Raw genomic sequence first — 13,570 nt, 5'->3', positions numbered from 1 at the left:
TAAACTTTTGAAATCCCCAAAATTAGTTTCAGTGTCTGTAAGATAAACGTGTTTGGAAACTCAACAATGACATATGCTATTATAGAAGCACTTTACTCAAAAGAAAAAAATATTATATTCAATTTTATAAAGTCATATTTTTAAGAATGAATTAATTATGAGTTGTCGTGCAACTAATAATAGAGAAAAACCTTTGTAACATATACCAAGGGCGAAATATGATGTAACTGTTTCATACTTGATGACAATGGCTGTCATGGTATGAATACAACTAAAGGGACTCAAAAATATTATCAAAAGTTGTTGAAAACCTTAAAAAATGTATTTTACCTGCTCTTACCATTTAAACAAAGACACATAGCAATTCAATTATTTATATATATATATTCAAGTAGTAATAAAGGTCAAAGTTTCATCGAAATCGATAACCATGGGTGGTAAAGAATTTTTAGTGGTTACAGGGAATTGTTATCAAATAATATGGTTATGTATAATTAAAAAAAATGATTTTAAGTAGAAATATCCACGATCTTTGAAAATATAGACCCAAACAAGGTCTTTGAATTTAAAGAGAAATATAAAATAAAATATACATACCCTTCACATTTTGGAATATCTGAAGAATTTGCAGTATAAATAAGCACAGATGATAGTGGAATTAAGAAAAATAACACGTAATCCATCAGAATCATAAATATAGGGGGGGGGGGGTGAAAAATCTCTTTGTTAACGTATGTGCATCAGTGCTAATAGATCTATTATAACAAGGAAACAAACAATTCCCTTTTCCGGGAATGGGAATTTCTTAAATAAACAGAGTTATCACTATTGATGCCGTTATAAGGAAATAAAGCAGATTTTAAATTTAGGTTGTACGGATGTTTGAGATCCTACTATCCGATTATAAACGTAATATTGCATTTGACCCACATGTACATTATACAGAAAAACAAGCAGAAGTAAGAAGTAAGAATTTTGGTGCACAGATTTATGAAAATAGTGCATCATGTTGTTGAAAAGTGATCAAGTCTTTTAGTTAAACATTTTCATATTCCCAAAAAGAGGCTAGTACTCGAAAGAAGATATAAATAGGAAAATAATGCATAAACAAAAGGAGGATTTGGAAATAATGAACAGTATTCAATATCAAAGTCCATGAAACAATACAATATAGGTTCAGAGCAAACATGGACCTCCAAAACATCAGAGGTGGGATCAGGTGCCATGGAGGAATGAGCATCCCCTGCCGACCGGTCACACCCGCCGTGTGCTCGTTGTCATGATCAGGAAATAACGCAAAAGATCCGTCTTCAATTCAGTGTATTAATAATGGACTAACAATTGGTATGAAAAACGTCAGTCAGCATTTGACTGAATGATAAATTGTATTTGCTGACAAGGTCTTTGTATCGACCATAAAACTTACGAAATGATGACTTTAAACGAGACTGTTGATATTCTTGTTTCATCAACTTGCTTGTCAATATTTTACCTCGTTTTAGAAATTGTTTATACGTAAAGCATGCTCTTGCGTATCAAAACTACTGAGATATATGCACTTCGTATGCAGGTGATGAAGTTATATTGTTGCATAAATAAGGGAAGTTGACGATAGAAAAGTTAAAGTCGTCACGTTTATCATATAATTTGGATGTTAGGTTACCATTAACGTCTTTTTCAAGTAAAATATCCAAGTATGAAACAGATGTGTCAGACTCTGTGGTATCTTTTATCCCAAGCTTTCCTGGATATATCGTAACGACGTAGGAATGGAAATTACAATTGTTAATTTACAATACGTCTTCGATATATTTGAAGGTCGAGTTGAGGGCCACAGCAAGTGTTTTCTTCTTTTCACGCATACATGTAAGATTTTGCATAAATTCTGCTTCATATGAATACAAAATAGGCCTGCTAATAACGGAGCGCAATTGGTTCGCAGGGCCCAGGGAATTCCAATAGATTGTTGGAAGACCTGGTCTCCAAAAACCACATAGATATTGTCCATCTGAAACTCAAGCATGTTCTTGAAGTCAACTTAAGAGTACTTGTGTGTGCCATCAGAATCTTTTTTAACAAAATAATTTTGAAAATGACCAATGACCAAATAAATAAAAGTACGAGTTCCTTTTTTATTGAAAAAGCAGCTGTCAATGATACATGTATAAAAAAGTCTATATTTAAATTCGTCGTTGGGAATGGTTGGGTATAAAGTTGAAAAGTCGTAAGTTTTAAGCTGTTGAATTTGGTAAAATCTTGTGATTTCAAATTGTACAAAAGTTCTTTGGAATATTTAAGTATCCACATCTGATTCACACCACTTCTTGAATATATGGTTGCACCGAAACTGCTTTATAATACGTCGCTCAAGTAAGCAAATCAAGGTTCACTGGACAGACAGACCAGGTTATGGAGACAATTCATCATATGAATTCCCGCTACAGGGCACAGAATGTAACCCACCCCCCTCCCCCCTTTTTAAAGCGAGTAAACTTGTAATAATAAATTCGCAAGCTCATTTGGAGGATATTCATTTACTTTATTTTTTAAAGAAGATGTGGAGGACAGTCTGTAGGTTGGAAAGGTAAACCTCAAGGGCAGTTTGACAAATGGGTACATTTACCATCATGCCTGTAACATTCTATTCCTGAGATTTTAAAGGTTGTACAGTAGTTTATGTAAGAGCCATTGACTTCTTTAAAATAAATGTCTTAATTGCCTGACGTCACGGCGTCAGGCTGTATAAGGATTGATAATTACTTGATCCGAAACTAATAGATCATACCCAGAGAGCTAGATTTTGTGCAAGCTGATTTGAATTGGAAATCGTTTACCTGCATTTTAAAAGAAACATTTTTCAGGGAAACAATGATTTTACTGATGCAAAATAATGCAGTATTTACTTTGTTTATACTGTTTGCATTAAACAGATTATTCCATGTGATTTACCGTTTCAACGTGTCCGTGTATCTTTTTTTCTGCATTTCTATACTACTGGATCAGTCCATTTATATTCTACGAAAGGGGTGAATCGCTCTTTTCGCCCCAAATGTCACGAGTAAGCGATCTTCGCACCTTTTCCTGGATTGTTCTATTGTATGAATGGGGGTGCTAACTTCTATGGAATTAAATAATTTAAAAGTTTGTTATTGTAACCTCTATCTTCTTATGATTCATAAATTCTGTCTACTTATTTTATCTTATTCCTTAAAACAACATATGAATCGTATGTATCAAGCAGAATATGGACATGCAAAACAAAAGAAATGATTTGTTTAATTTGTTTCCCCTCTGTTGGTTTATTCCAAATTTTAATGGACTAGTTAAATCACCACAAACGATCGACGCAGTTTAACCAGATTCCAGACGATTTGACGAAAGAAATCTGTCCGAAATCTTGGATTTCTTTTTCACAAAAGCCCAAATTTGGTTTTGCCTATATTTCATTCTCAAAAAATTCTAGTACCCACCTTTCAGAAAAAAAAAGATCAATGAACACAAACTACTACTGTTTACTTCATTGGAGAAAAATACTTTCCTACAACATATGTATTTAGTTATATCCATCCTCTAAAATGTTCACAATGACTGATTTGACAACAGATTTCAGAATAGGTGTAGCTTTAAATTTAGATCCAGGGGTAGATCAATCTACTTGCAGAAAAGTCAATCGCATCATTTCGGGTCTTTTCGTCAGAGGTCGAAAAACAAAATCGGATGTTAAAAAATTCTACATTTCCTGTTCATAGTAAAAACGGAGTTAGAAGCTCCTTCTATAGTATATTTTAGATAATATCATTACATTGAATAAAGTTAACTCCATATTCCACAGATATTAGGTCTATTTACATCATCCATGCTTTTATTTCAAAGTTTGTGAAAGGGGGGGGGGGTGTCATGGCGTATAAATTCATGTGTGGTCTTCTTCCCTAGGTAAGGCCCGAGGAGTTGCGATTGGCAGAAAACCCACATACATTAACCATTCTGTTAACAATTCTTCAGAAATCAGAATGCAGCAAAGGCATCGTTCTTATACAAGTTAAATAATTAAATATTTTTACAAGGTTCTCAAATAAAAAGACATATTTCAAACACAAAAAAGCATTGCTCAAAAGGTTTATCACTTCTCTTATAGATATTGATTGATTAAGTCAATCAAGCTTTTTGAAAAGCTGTTACTTGTGGACATGTTAACTTTCAGTCGTCACTTTTGTTAATCTTTGCACCTGCGGTGGGATAGACTCAAAGCATATAAAACCTATATAACATTGATGAAAAGAATTGAAGTCTTAAAAAGGAAAGGCTGTACAAGGTGCACTGTATTTTGTGAATGGGTATAGCGACTGTAAAATCTTGTGTAGTGAAAATCGTTCCTTTAAAGGTGTATCAATAAAAATTTGGATGTAGAATATTAGAGTAAATAATCAAAAGCTGCGTTGTCCAGTCTCGTCCAAGTGCATACAGCAGCGAATTAATCAACTGATTGTGGCTGGTAAAAAAATTACGATTACTTCCCCGTGGATGGAAGGTTGCAGCATGATGGCCTGCCCAGAATCCAAACGAAATGGGTACCTGAAAAATCTTTGGAAAAGTTACCAAACCCTAAAATAAAAGGAAACAACCCGAATGTCTTCTTCTGTGGTCAAATATGAAGAAGCACACCATCCTCAGTACCCTTTGTTTTTATTTCAGTATTTAGCTAGCTCATTGCCATGGAGATTCTAAAATTTTGTGATCTAAAATACCTTGTTGTGCTCTTTTATATGACTTGAAACTTGAACACTGTTTTTGTAAGAGGCCTTGGAGTTTAAATGTGCAGAGAGCTTGTTGCTTTCTTAAAAGCAGGAAAGTATTTTTGATTGTACAATATTTAATTATGCTAATAAAGAACATGAAGAATTCGGTATAAAAAGTAATATCTAATGTGAATAATTTTTTGTCAATTTGGTCTGTTTTAGATTTATAGATAAAATAATTTGACAAAGATAATCATGCTTTATTTAGATTTCTGTAATTAAGTGCAAGTGTTTCAGGACCTCGGTTTATACGGTCTTATTCGAAAGACCGGTCTCTGCGCCCCACAGTGGGATTCGAATCCGTGACGTAAGGATTAACTCTTTACCTGGCGACTCTAGAGCAGACGCTTTAAGCACTACGCCACGCGGGCGACCCTCATGAGAGAAATATTCTCGGGAGGGACGTTAAACAAAAAACAAACTTCTCATAGCATGAAAAGGGATCATTTTGCATGAAAAGACATTGTCTGATAAAAAAAAATCACTACATGTACTTTCAATAATTTTAAAAACAATGATATACTTTTCTCCGAAGCTTGTTATCGTCTTAAGTAAAATCATAAATGCCGATGAAACTAGACTGAAACATACGAGGGTTGTCTTACATGTATGAACATTTAATACTTGTATTTGAAACTGTGTTAAGCACTTTACACCAATTGCAGCAGTAGAGTTGATGATTACTCTACACAAAATGTCCATTTATTAATTATCTAAATTTCAATTACAATGACCTCGTAAGAAATTTTCATAATTTTTTTTTGCCTTTGATCAATGTTACATGTAGTGAGAAAATGTTACTAAAGTGCAGAAAGGTTAAAAGAAAAAAAAACATTCAGTATAAAAAGTATTTTGTCAGTGGAGAAATTCTGTAAAAGTTGTTGGATAGAAAACTTGATATTTGACGAGGGAAAATACATGTATTGTAGTCTTAAATGATACATATGTACTTTAGAGTCATTACCAGCATAAACAGATGAACAGTTTGGGATGATATCACAGTCCCATGGACAACCTGTTGTCACGTTACAAAAGCCTTTCGTGCACTCGCAATTCTCCTGGCACCCAAATCCATACCCAGGATAGGGACATGGATACATACAATCTGGACCACCGTACCCGATTTTACATTCTGCATGATGTATTGATAAATCAATTAAATTGTTTAAAGAGGTTTTTATTACACAATCATTAAATACATATACATAAACATATTCATTTTTTTCTCCAAAGTTTGCTCCATTTCATAACTTTATAAGTTTGCTCCATTTCATAAACTTTATAAGAAATTTTACTAAATACTCTGGAATATAATATTTTAATGACCCTACTGTAAATCTACAACGAAATTTAAAAATGTAACAACAGCTGTCACAATAAGAACAAGGTACCTACTTATACATTCCTCCAGTTTGGAATCATAACGATATCCTCTGCAACAACCCCTACAATAAGGTAGTGCAATGAAGTATGTAAATTATATGGTGGGTTAATGAATGATTTGACAAAGGTACACATCTTTTAAGCACTTAATTAAAGAAAAAATAAACAACGTTTGTAGCGAAGAAAAAAAATGAAAATCTGCTGTCATAATTCATCAATAAAGAGGCTCCTGTATGTAAATTTCTTGTTTTTTGAGTTTTATTGAAAACAACAAGTCAATCTAAAGGTGCTTATATAGCATTTTTAGGTAATAAAATCAACACCAATCTGAACTTATGAGGGATGATCAAAAAGTTTGCAAACTAATTGAATAATTTCCATAAAAGAAAGAAAATAAGGTTTCATTTTCATTAATTTCAAAGTAGTTCACTCCGATTTTAAAGCTGAACACTTCTCGTAAAAGGCATTGTCCCGCCATATTTCCCGTTCATCGACGCTGTCCCTACAACCCCTATATAAGGCGCAGATCGTTTAACAGCTCATTTCCTTGTAGAGGTCCGACGAGTGTAGACGTTCATCTCACACTGCCTTCTTTATACATGCTACTAATTATTTTTAGAATCGGTAGAAAAAGAAAGTAGTGCAGAAAAAATTAAAAGTTCCTTAATTGGCAGACTTGCATAAAAAAATTGTGCAGATGTACTGAATTGAGCCTCACACTTGTTGATAAGGAGCTTGGCAAATGTAATTCATCAAGAAGGTCAGCCGAATTTTTTTGTGTTTTATAACGCCAGTGAGAACTCTGAAATTCCCCTTCTTTTACTTTCATTTGAGAGGTTCTCGCAGACAGACGCATTTTGCCGGAAAACGAATCTAACATGCCACCTCGAGATTTTAACCAAAAAAAGACAAACTGATCTCCTTTGATTTGAGGGGTCACTCACTACTGAACGAAAATTAGGGACATCGCTATGAGAAGAAACGTTAACATTGTCGCCTATGGGAAAACAATTAGTGGACTGTACCTTTCTTATCTGGTCGCAATGAAATTATCAAAGAACAAGGTTCAATTTTGCCTTATTTGACCCTGTGAATTTCTGAAAAACTGAAACTACATAGTTTTACTTAACAATGCATTAAATATCACTTAGATCTTTGCTGACTGCGTATCTATCAAAAATGACGTCATTCTCTGGCTAGTCAATGCATTATGACGTCACGATATGCGTCAATTTCCTCATATTCTGAAAAAGTCCACTAAAACGGCCAGTTTTTTAAGCTATTTTTTGATATTTGATATATAGCGCAACCTCTGATCTAAATATGCAACCAGTTAATGATAGAACTGTTTCTGAGGATTAATGTACATGTTTTATTTTTTAGATCAGAGAGTGCGCTCACATAATTTCTCTTCACTGAAAGTACTCAATAATGCCTGTTTACCTAAAAATTCAAGAACATTGCAATTTTATAAAGCCATTTCTCCAAGACCTGGACTTTTAGGATAAATTTTTTAAAAGGATATGAAAACACCAAGTCTCTATTTTATTTTAATTCTTTGCTACAGAGAAGGAATTTCTGAGATATACATTAAACTTTAAAAACGTGCATTGCTCGAATACGACAGAGAAGCAATCTTTCGTAATAAGTACACATCTCAAATTTCATTCTGATCTGAATTCTGGTTTTCTAAATATAGAGATCGATTGCAAACTTTTTGTTCACCCCTCGTACATTTCACTAGCTTTCTGTCGAGAAAAAGATATACTTGACAGCTTAATTTGATTTTTATGTATTTAGATAAGGGATATGGAGATAACAAACAGTATTCAATTTGAAAGTCCATAAAACAATACAAAATAGGAGCAAAGCAAACAAGGACCTCTGTAACCTTAGCAAATTGTGAACTTGTGCCATACAAAAGAGGGAGTTCGATGTTGCAAGAGTGATCACGTATTTATTTAATACATGGCATTGTTACTAACAAGTATGATAGTTTTATTTTAATTCCTTTAACATGTTTAAGGCATTTTGACAATGTTAGCTCCTACTCTCGTTTACATTTATATCAATCTTATTTGTTCAATCAAGAATAGATAAGCGAAAATGCTATTTATTTGAAAACCAGTTAGGGGGGAAACCACAGAATAAAATTACTGAATTATAATGTAGAATCTTTTTAAAAATTTTAATTTTGTTCCAAACTGACAATACTCTGATTAATAAACACAGTGAAATTAGATGAAGAAATAAAAGCAACGGAAGCGACCCAAAAAGACCCATTATCAGGCGTTAAGTGCAGTCATCCTTTCATTTAGTGTTATAAGAAGAGTTGCAAATATTAAATAAGTTATGGGTGCCCCAAAGCGTTACCCATAGGATAGGACGGACACCCCAAAAACAATATACTCCTGCATTTCAAGCGGGGAAAGAGGGTAATAACTCTTGCCAATGTTATTAGTGTTTTTGCATTTGCAATGCTAGTCCCATACCAGAAAGTGTAATCTGATTCATACTTGAAATTGAAAATCCCATTATGCCACCAAAATCATTGAAGCAGAACAAAATTCAAAATTGATCAATACTTCAAAGTCAAGTGACTTACCAAACCTCAGATATTTGCAAGACTTTGGATAAAATACGGAAACTCTTAAAAATCGAAAAGGTTGTAATTCTGTCTAAAAATCATTGAAGCGTAAGGAAATGAAAACTTTGTAATTCATCAAGATACACATTAATACAAAATCAGCCCAATATCTGCAAGTGTTTAGAAAAAATACAGAAAGCTAAGTGGGACAGACGGACGGAAGGACAGCTAGACGGACAGGTTCAGAAAAAACCAAATAGTCCGCTCCGGATTCACTGGTAGGGGACTTATCTAATAATTTCTTATATCTTTTAAAGGGCCACTTGAAAAATGGTTTATTGTATCTTATTGTATCTTAAGTACCAAGTGACACTAGATATTATTTTCATAAACACCCCTCATTTCTAATTTCACTAGATGAAATCCCGCTCGAGCGCGAGAAATTGAATTTTCACAGTTAACATTTCCATCAGAAAGTGTATTGAAGTTGTAAATTGTAGTTTTTATTGACAGACTACAGGCTTATAGAAGGAAGAAATACTTTGTTCAAATTAAATCCCGCATTCAGTACGAGGCGTGATCAAAAAGTTCGCGAACTATCTCTATATCTTCAAAATTACAATTCAGATCAGAAAATATGGTTTGTACACATAGCCATATACAAGTTCTATATATAGCATAAACTGAATAAAGTTTGATCCTTATCACTATGTCACTATGTAGGTCACTTGTGACGAAAAATGGAATATCTTGTTCTCTTTTATTGAAAGCAAGTTAATTACAAAATACAAATTGTACGTTGGGTTCGTTGTCAGGGTGCTCTCAGTATAAAGAAGATACACATTTTACCGAAAAGTTTAAAAGAAAAAAAACATACATGTATTACAAATATATGATATATGTTATAGTTTTTCGATACATAAAATTGATTGCGCCCATGTGAAAAGGGTCCTTATGGCAATTTCTATGCATTTTGAGTTTTTCACGGATTCTGATAGAATAAGGTTAGAAGTGGTCAAATATGAATTTTTATGGCCCTACGTCAACTCTAAGTAGGTTTTTTCTTCATTTTTATCAAATATACTTTAACAGGTTAATAATGACGTCATGTTTTTGAACAACGTCAAACGTTTTCAGAGTGAACGTTAAATTATTTTCTTCTGTAATTTTACTACGGTGATTAATAGTTGTATAATATTTAATATTTTTCTATGCACATTATTTTTATCTCATTGTCTCTTTTTATTATTAATAATTATTTAATAGTTAATTATATATTATGGATTCATCGGTGGAGTATAGTATTATGAGTGAGTGTTTGTTTTACATTTCACTTTTCTATGACACCAGGGAGAGACCTGAACAGCGGGAAACATCCATTCATTTTTTTTTAAACAATTATTTTCTCAAACAAAATATTTACTGGTAATCTATGCAAGAGTAATTTGATAAGCCTGTAGAATTCATTTGAAAATTATTTTAATTTAAACATTGCTCTCGATACGTCAAGATTTCAGCATAAACGATATATCTTTAGTTACCATATATGTGAAAAAAAAAATAATTATATCTAGAACAACATTACGCTACCTAAATGCTACTGCGAAACTGTGAAGTGAAAATTTATTTGATTGTTCTTTCTTTTTAAATATTATATAAAGACAGAAAAATTGTGAAGTGTGGTACATGTAACATGTACATTTGTAATTACGATACACAATAGACAGTAAATACATTTGTTATATTAAAGTTAATGTAAGTCTTCTTTTCCATAATCAAGGTCTAAACGGAAGAAACAGAATCAATATGATTGCGCCCATGACAAAAGGGTCCTTATGGCATTTCTTCTAAAACAGAGAAATAACGTCATAAAGATGTGACGTTGCAGAATGACGGTGAACTTCGACGCAGATTTTTTTTTAACCACGTGTTTTGACGTTTGACTCAACCAGAGTTTTTATCGCTGTTTCCAACACGTGAAATTTATTTTCATTTACAAATTAATTTAATCAATATCTGAATCTCCTAATCCATTGATTTTTAAAAGATGTAAATAAAAACATTTAGAACTGGTTTAGGGGAGTAAGAAAGAACTCGGGTGCACCCTTTGCGGAGTTTATTTGCAAAAAATATTAATTTATATACGAATAGATGTTTTTATATTAATTCATTACTCCTCCCCTCCCTATATTTAAATTTCTCCTGTTGTTGAAATGACATAAAAATCATTTCAGTAAGAATAAGCACCACTTCATACCTCATATTATTTTTCTATTTGAAATTAATGCTATAGATCTCTTGGTAAAAATTAATGTTTGAAAGTTTAAAAAAAAAGTAAAGGGTCTTTTTTTCTTAATATCAATTATATAAAGAAAGACAAGTACAAATGCTAACCTCGGTCCAGAACACTCAGAAGATGTTGCTCCAATTTGAAACTCAGCTCCAAACGATAGAATAAATATGATCACAAACATATCGTCCAATTCAAAAGTTAATTGAAAGGATTTTAGATTAATTTTAAACTAAATATGTACTTTCATTGGATGTTTACATGTCGTTAGAATCGTCCTGAGAGTTATTAATATGATTGATCCTTCCTGTTTTATATATGTTTTTGTTTGAACTGCCTTTACAAAATCTCGACTACAAACAATTGTTAGCGAAAATCTGTTTGAAATACTGTGAAATCACTAATTTTCATGGGTTTAAGAATTTTTTGTTTTCAAGGTATGGAGAGACTTACGAATATATCATGTATGTGATCACCACGAAATGTAAAATTTCATATGCATTACTACAAAACATCTTCCCACCACGAATTTAAAATTCCACAAACCAATTCAAAAATAGGTTATTTTACTGAACATGTATTTGATAATAATAAAGTATATGGTTAAAAACTTATTTCAATACAAAAAATCATTTTGTCATGTTAGAAAACCATGGCATAAAAGGTTAACATAACGTCCATCGATGCTGGAGATTGGTTTTATATAAAGACCTAAAAAAATTTTGCACGTTCTAAGAAAAAGCTGTGTATATGACTGAAGGTGATTTTTGTAAAGAATAAGGTCTGTCAGAATGTTGTTCATATCATTCATTGTTATTTTGCTAGTTAAGAATTATGTTATGTTTTAATGTTATAAGTCCATATACTGTAAACCAACTTTTATTCGCGTGCGAGAAATTTTCGCGAAGTTCGCGAGAGCCTCATCATCGCGAAAATTTCTGGCCGCGAACCAGTCCTTAAAGTGTATTTGTCTATTAACTTAAAGATCCAAAAAAGCTTGGTCGCGAAAATTAATCGTCGCGAACTAGTTGATCCCTAGTAAATCGCGAAATAACGTCTCCGCGAATAAAAGTTGGTTTACAGCATATTACTTGAAGATGAGTGTTATATTTTCATAGTTGCAGGTTTATCAAGTGACAATCGTTTCACTTGTTCAATTTAACTCTAACTCTGAGTCAAAAGATTTAGAAAATCAATAAAAATAAAACAAGGTCATGAATTTGCAAATTTTAAATAGTTAAGGAAAGTCTTTTCCCAAGATACTTTCAAAGTTTAATGTTTTAATAATAAGTTACTGAAATTATATCTATTATGAGATTAAGAGAAAAGTAGAAAAGATACACAAAGAAACTTAAAATGCATCAATGTGAAAATGTGGCGCCTGAACTCGCAATCACCATATTTGCATTCCAGCAATAATACCACTGTGCAAAATTATCAATGATATTGGATGGATGAATTTAAAACAGATTGCTAAATGTTACGATTATATGAGAGAAAAAAAAACTTAATATCTACTGTAAATCACTTTTTATTCGCGAGAACTTTACTTTCGCGTTATAACGCGAGACAGTGTGATCGCAAAAATATAATTCTCGCGTATAAAAGTATTCCACAAAAATATATAAAGCAATAACCACAATTCGCGAAAATTTTGTCTCGCTTATCAAGGGTCAATGACTATCTCGCGAAAATAAGGTGTCGCTAAAATTTATTGATCTACAGTATTTTCATTCTTTCAACAAGAAGACCACCTTTAACCAAAATTATTTTCTTGTAATGAAGTGCAGTCATATCCAAATAGAATTATTTAGATTAAGGATGGTCTTTGGCAACAGTTTGTCATCGTGCGGTTGATATCGCAATATTTATTATATACGAGGGTTGATCCAAACGTTCGTGGAATTTCTTTCTAAAATTTTATTGCGATTTCATGAAAGCAAACAACATGCATATTTATGATATAGAGTCAAACTACAATAATATTGGAAAATTTCACTGCATTCCAATTACCAATAAGGTCACACGAGCTTTCTGAAATTTGATAGTTGTGAAACCCGGGGGAGACTTCGACGTAACGTCAAGTTGGAAATGTCACGTCACATTATAGAGGAATCCCACCCTAATATCCGATGCGAATCTGTAATTCTACAAATTGCTGCCCTCTTCACCATTTTTTTTTCTCAAGATAAGCAGGGTATCCTCTCACACCAAGTTTTTTTTTCATTTTATCACTCATATTTCAAAATACTCCTCATCTTCCCATATGATGTTCCAAAATTAGTAGCAATGTTAAAAACAGTTCGTCAGCCGACAACCTCCATTAACGCTTTTCATTTGTCTAGGGAGATATACACTCAAAACAGAGCCTCCAAAAGGCAGCTACACCTTTAATCAACGTCCAATTTTCTTAAATGAAAACCAGTTACTTAATGCATTTTCCCCAGCCAATATCAATAATATACGCATTTAAGATAGAGTGATCCCGGGATTTTCACAAAACTTATGATTTAA

The 13,570-nt window shown here is 32.7% G+C and overlaps 1 protein-coding gene across 1 annotated transcript; it reads right to left on the bottom strand.

The window, feature by feature from the left end:
* Positions 1 to 3,940: 3,940 nt before the first annotated feature.
* LOC134248691 (scavenger receptor class F member 1-like) lies at positions 3,941 to 11,283 on the bottom strand. Its single transcript, XM_062731094.1, has 4 exons — positions 11,161 to 11,283; positions 6,192 to 6,241; positions 5,761 to 5,928; positions 3,941 to 4,572 (listed from the first exon to the last, which is right to left on the bottom strand). Exons 1-4 carry the CDS (start codon positions 11,238 to 11,240, stop codon positions 4,508 to 4,510), a joined length of 363 nt encoding a protein of 120 aa, XP_062587078.1. The 5' UTR covers positions 11,241 to 11,283; the 3' UTR covers positions 3,941 to 4,507.
* Between the last annotated feature and the right edge of the window lie 2,287 nt (positions 11,284 to 13,570).

The sequence above is a fragment of the Saccostrea cucullata genome, unplaced genomic scaffold (assembly GCF_032062105.1).
Source record: "Saccostrea cucullata isolate Sc308-1 unplaced genomic scaffold, CSIRO_AGI_Scuc_v1 ctg164, whole genome shotgun sequence".
NCBI lineage: Eukaryota > Metazoa > Mollusca > Bivalvia > Ostreida > Ostreidae > Saccostrea > Saccostrea cuccullata.
This window is presented reverse-complemented; position numbering and strand designations above follow the sequence as displayed.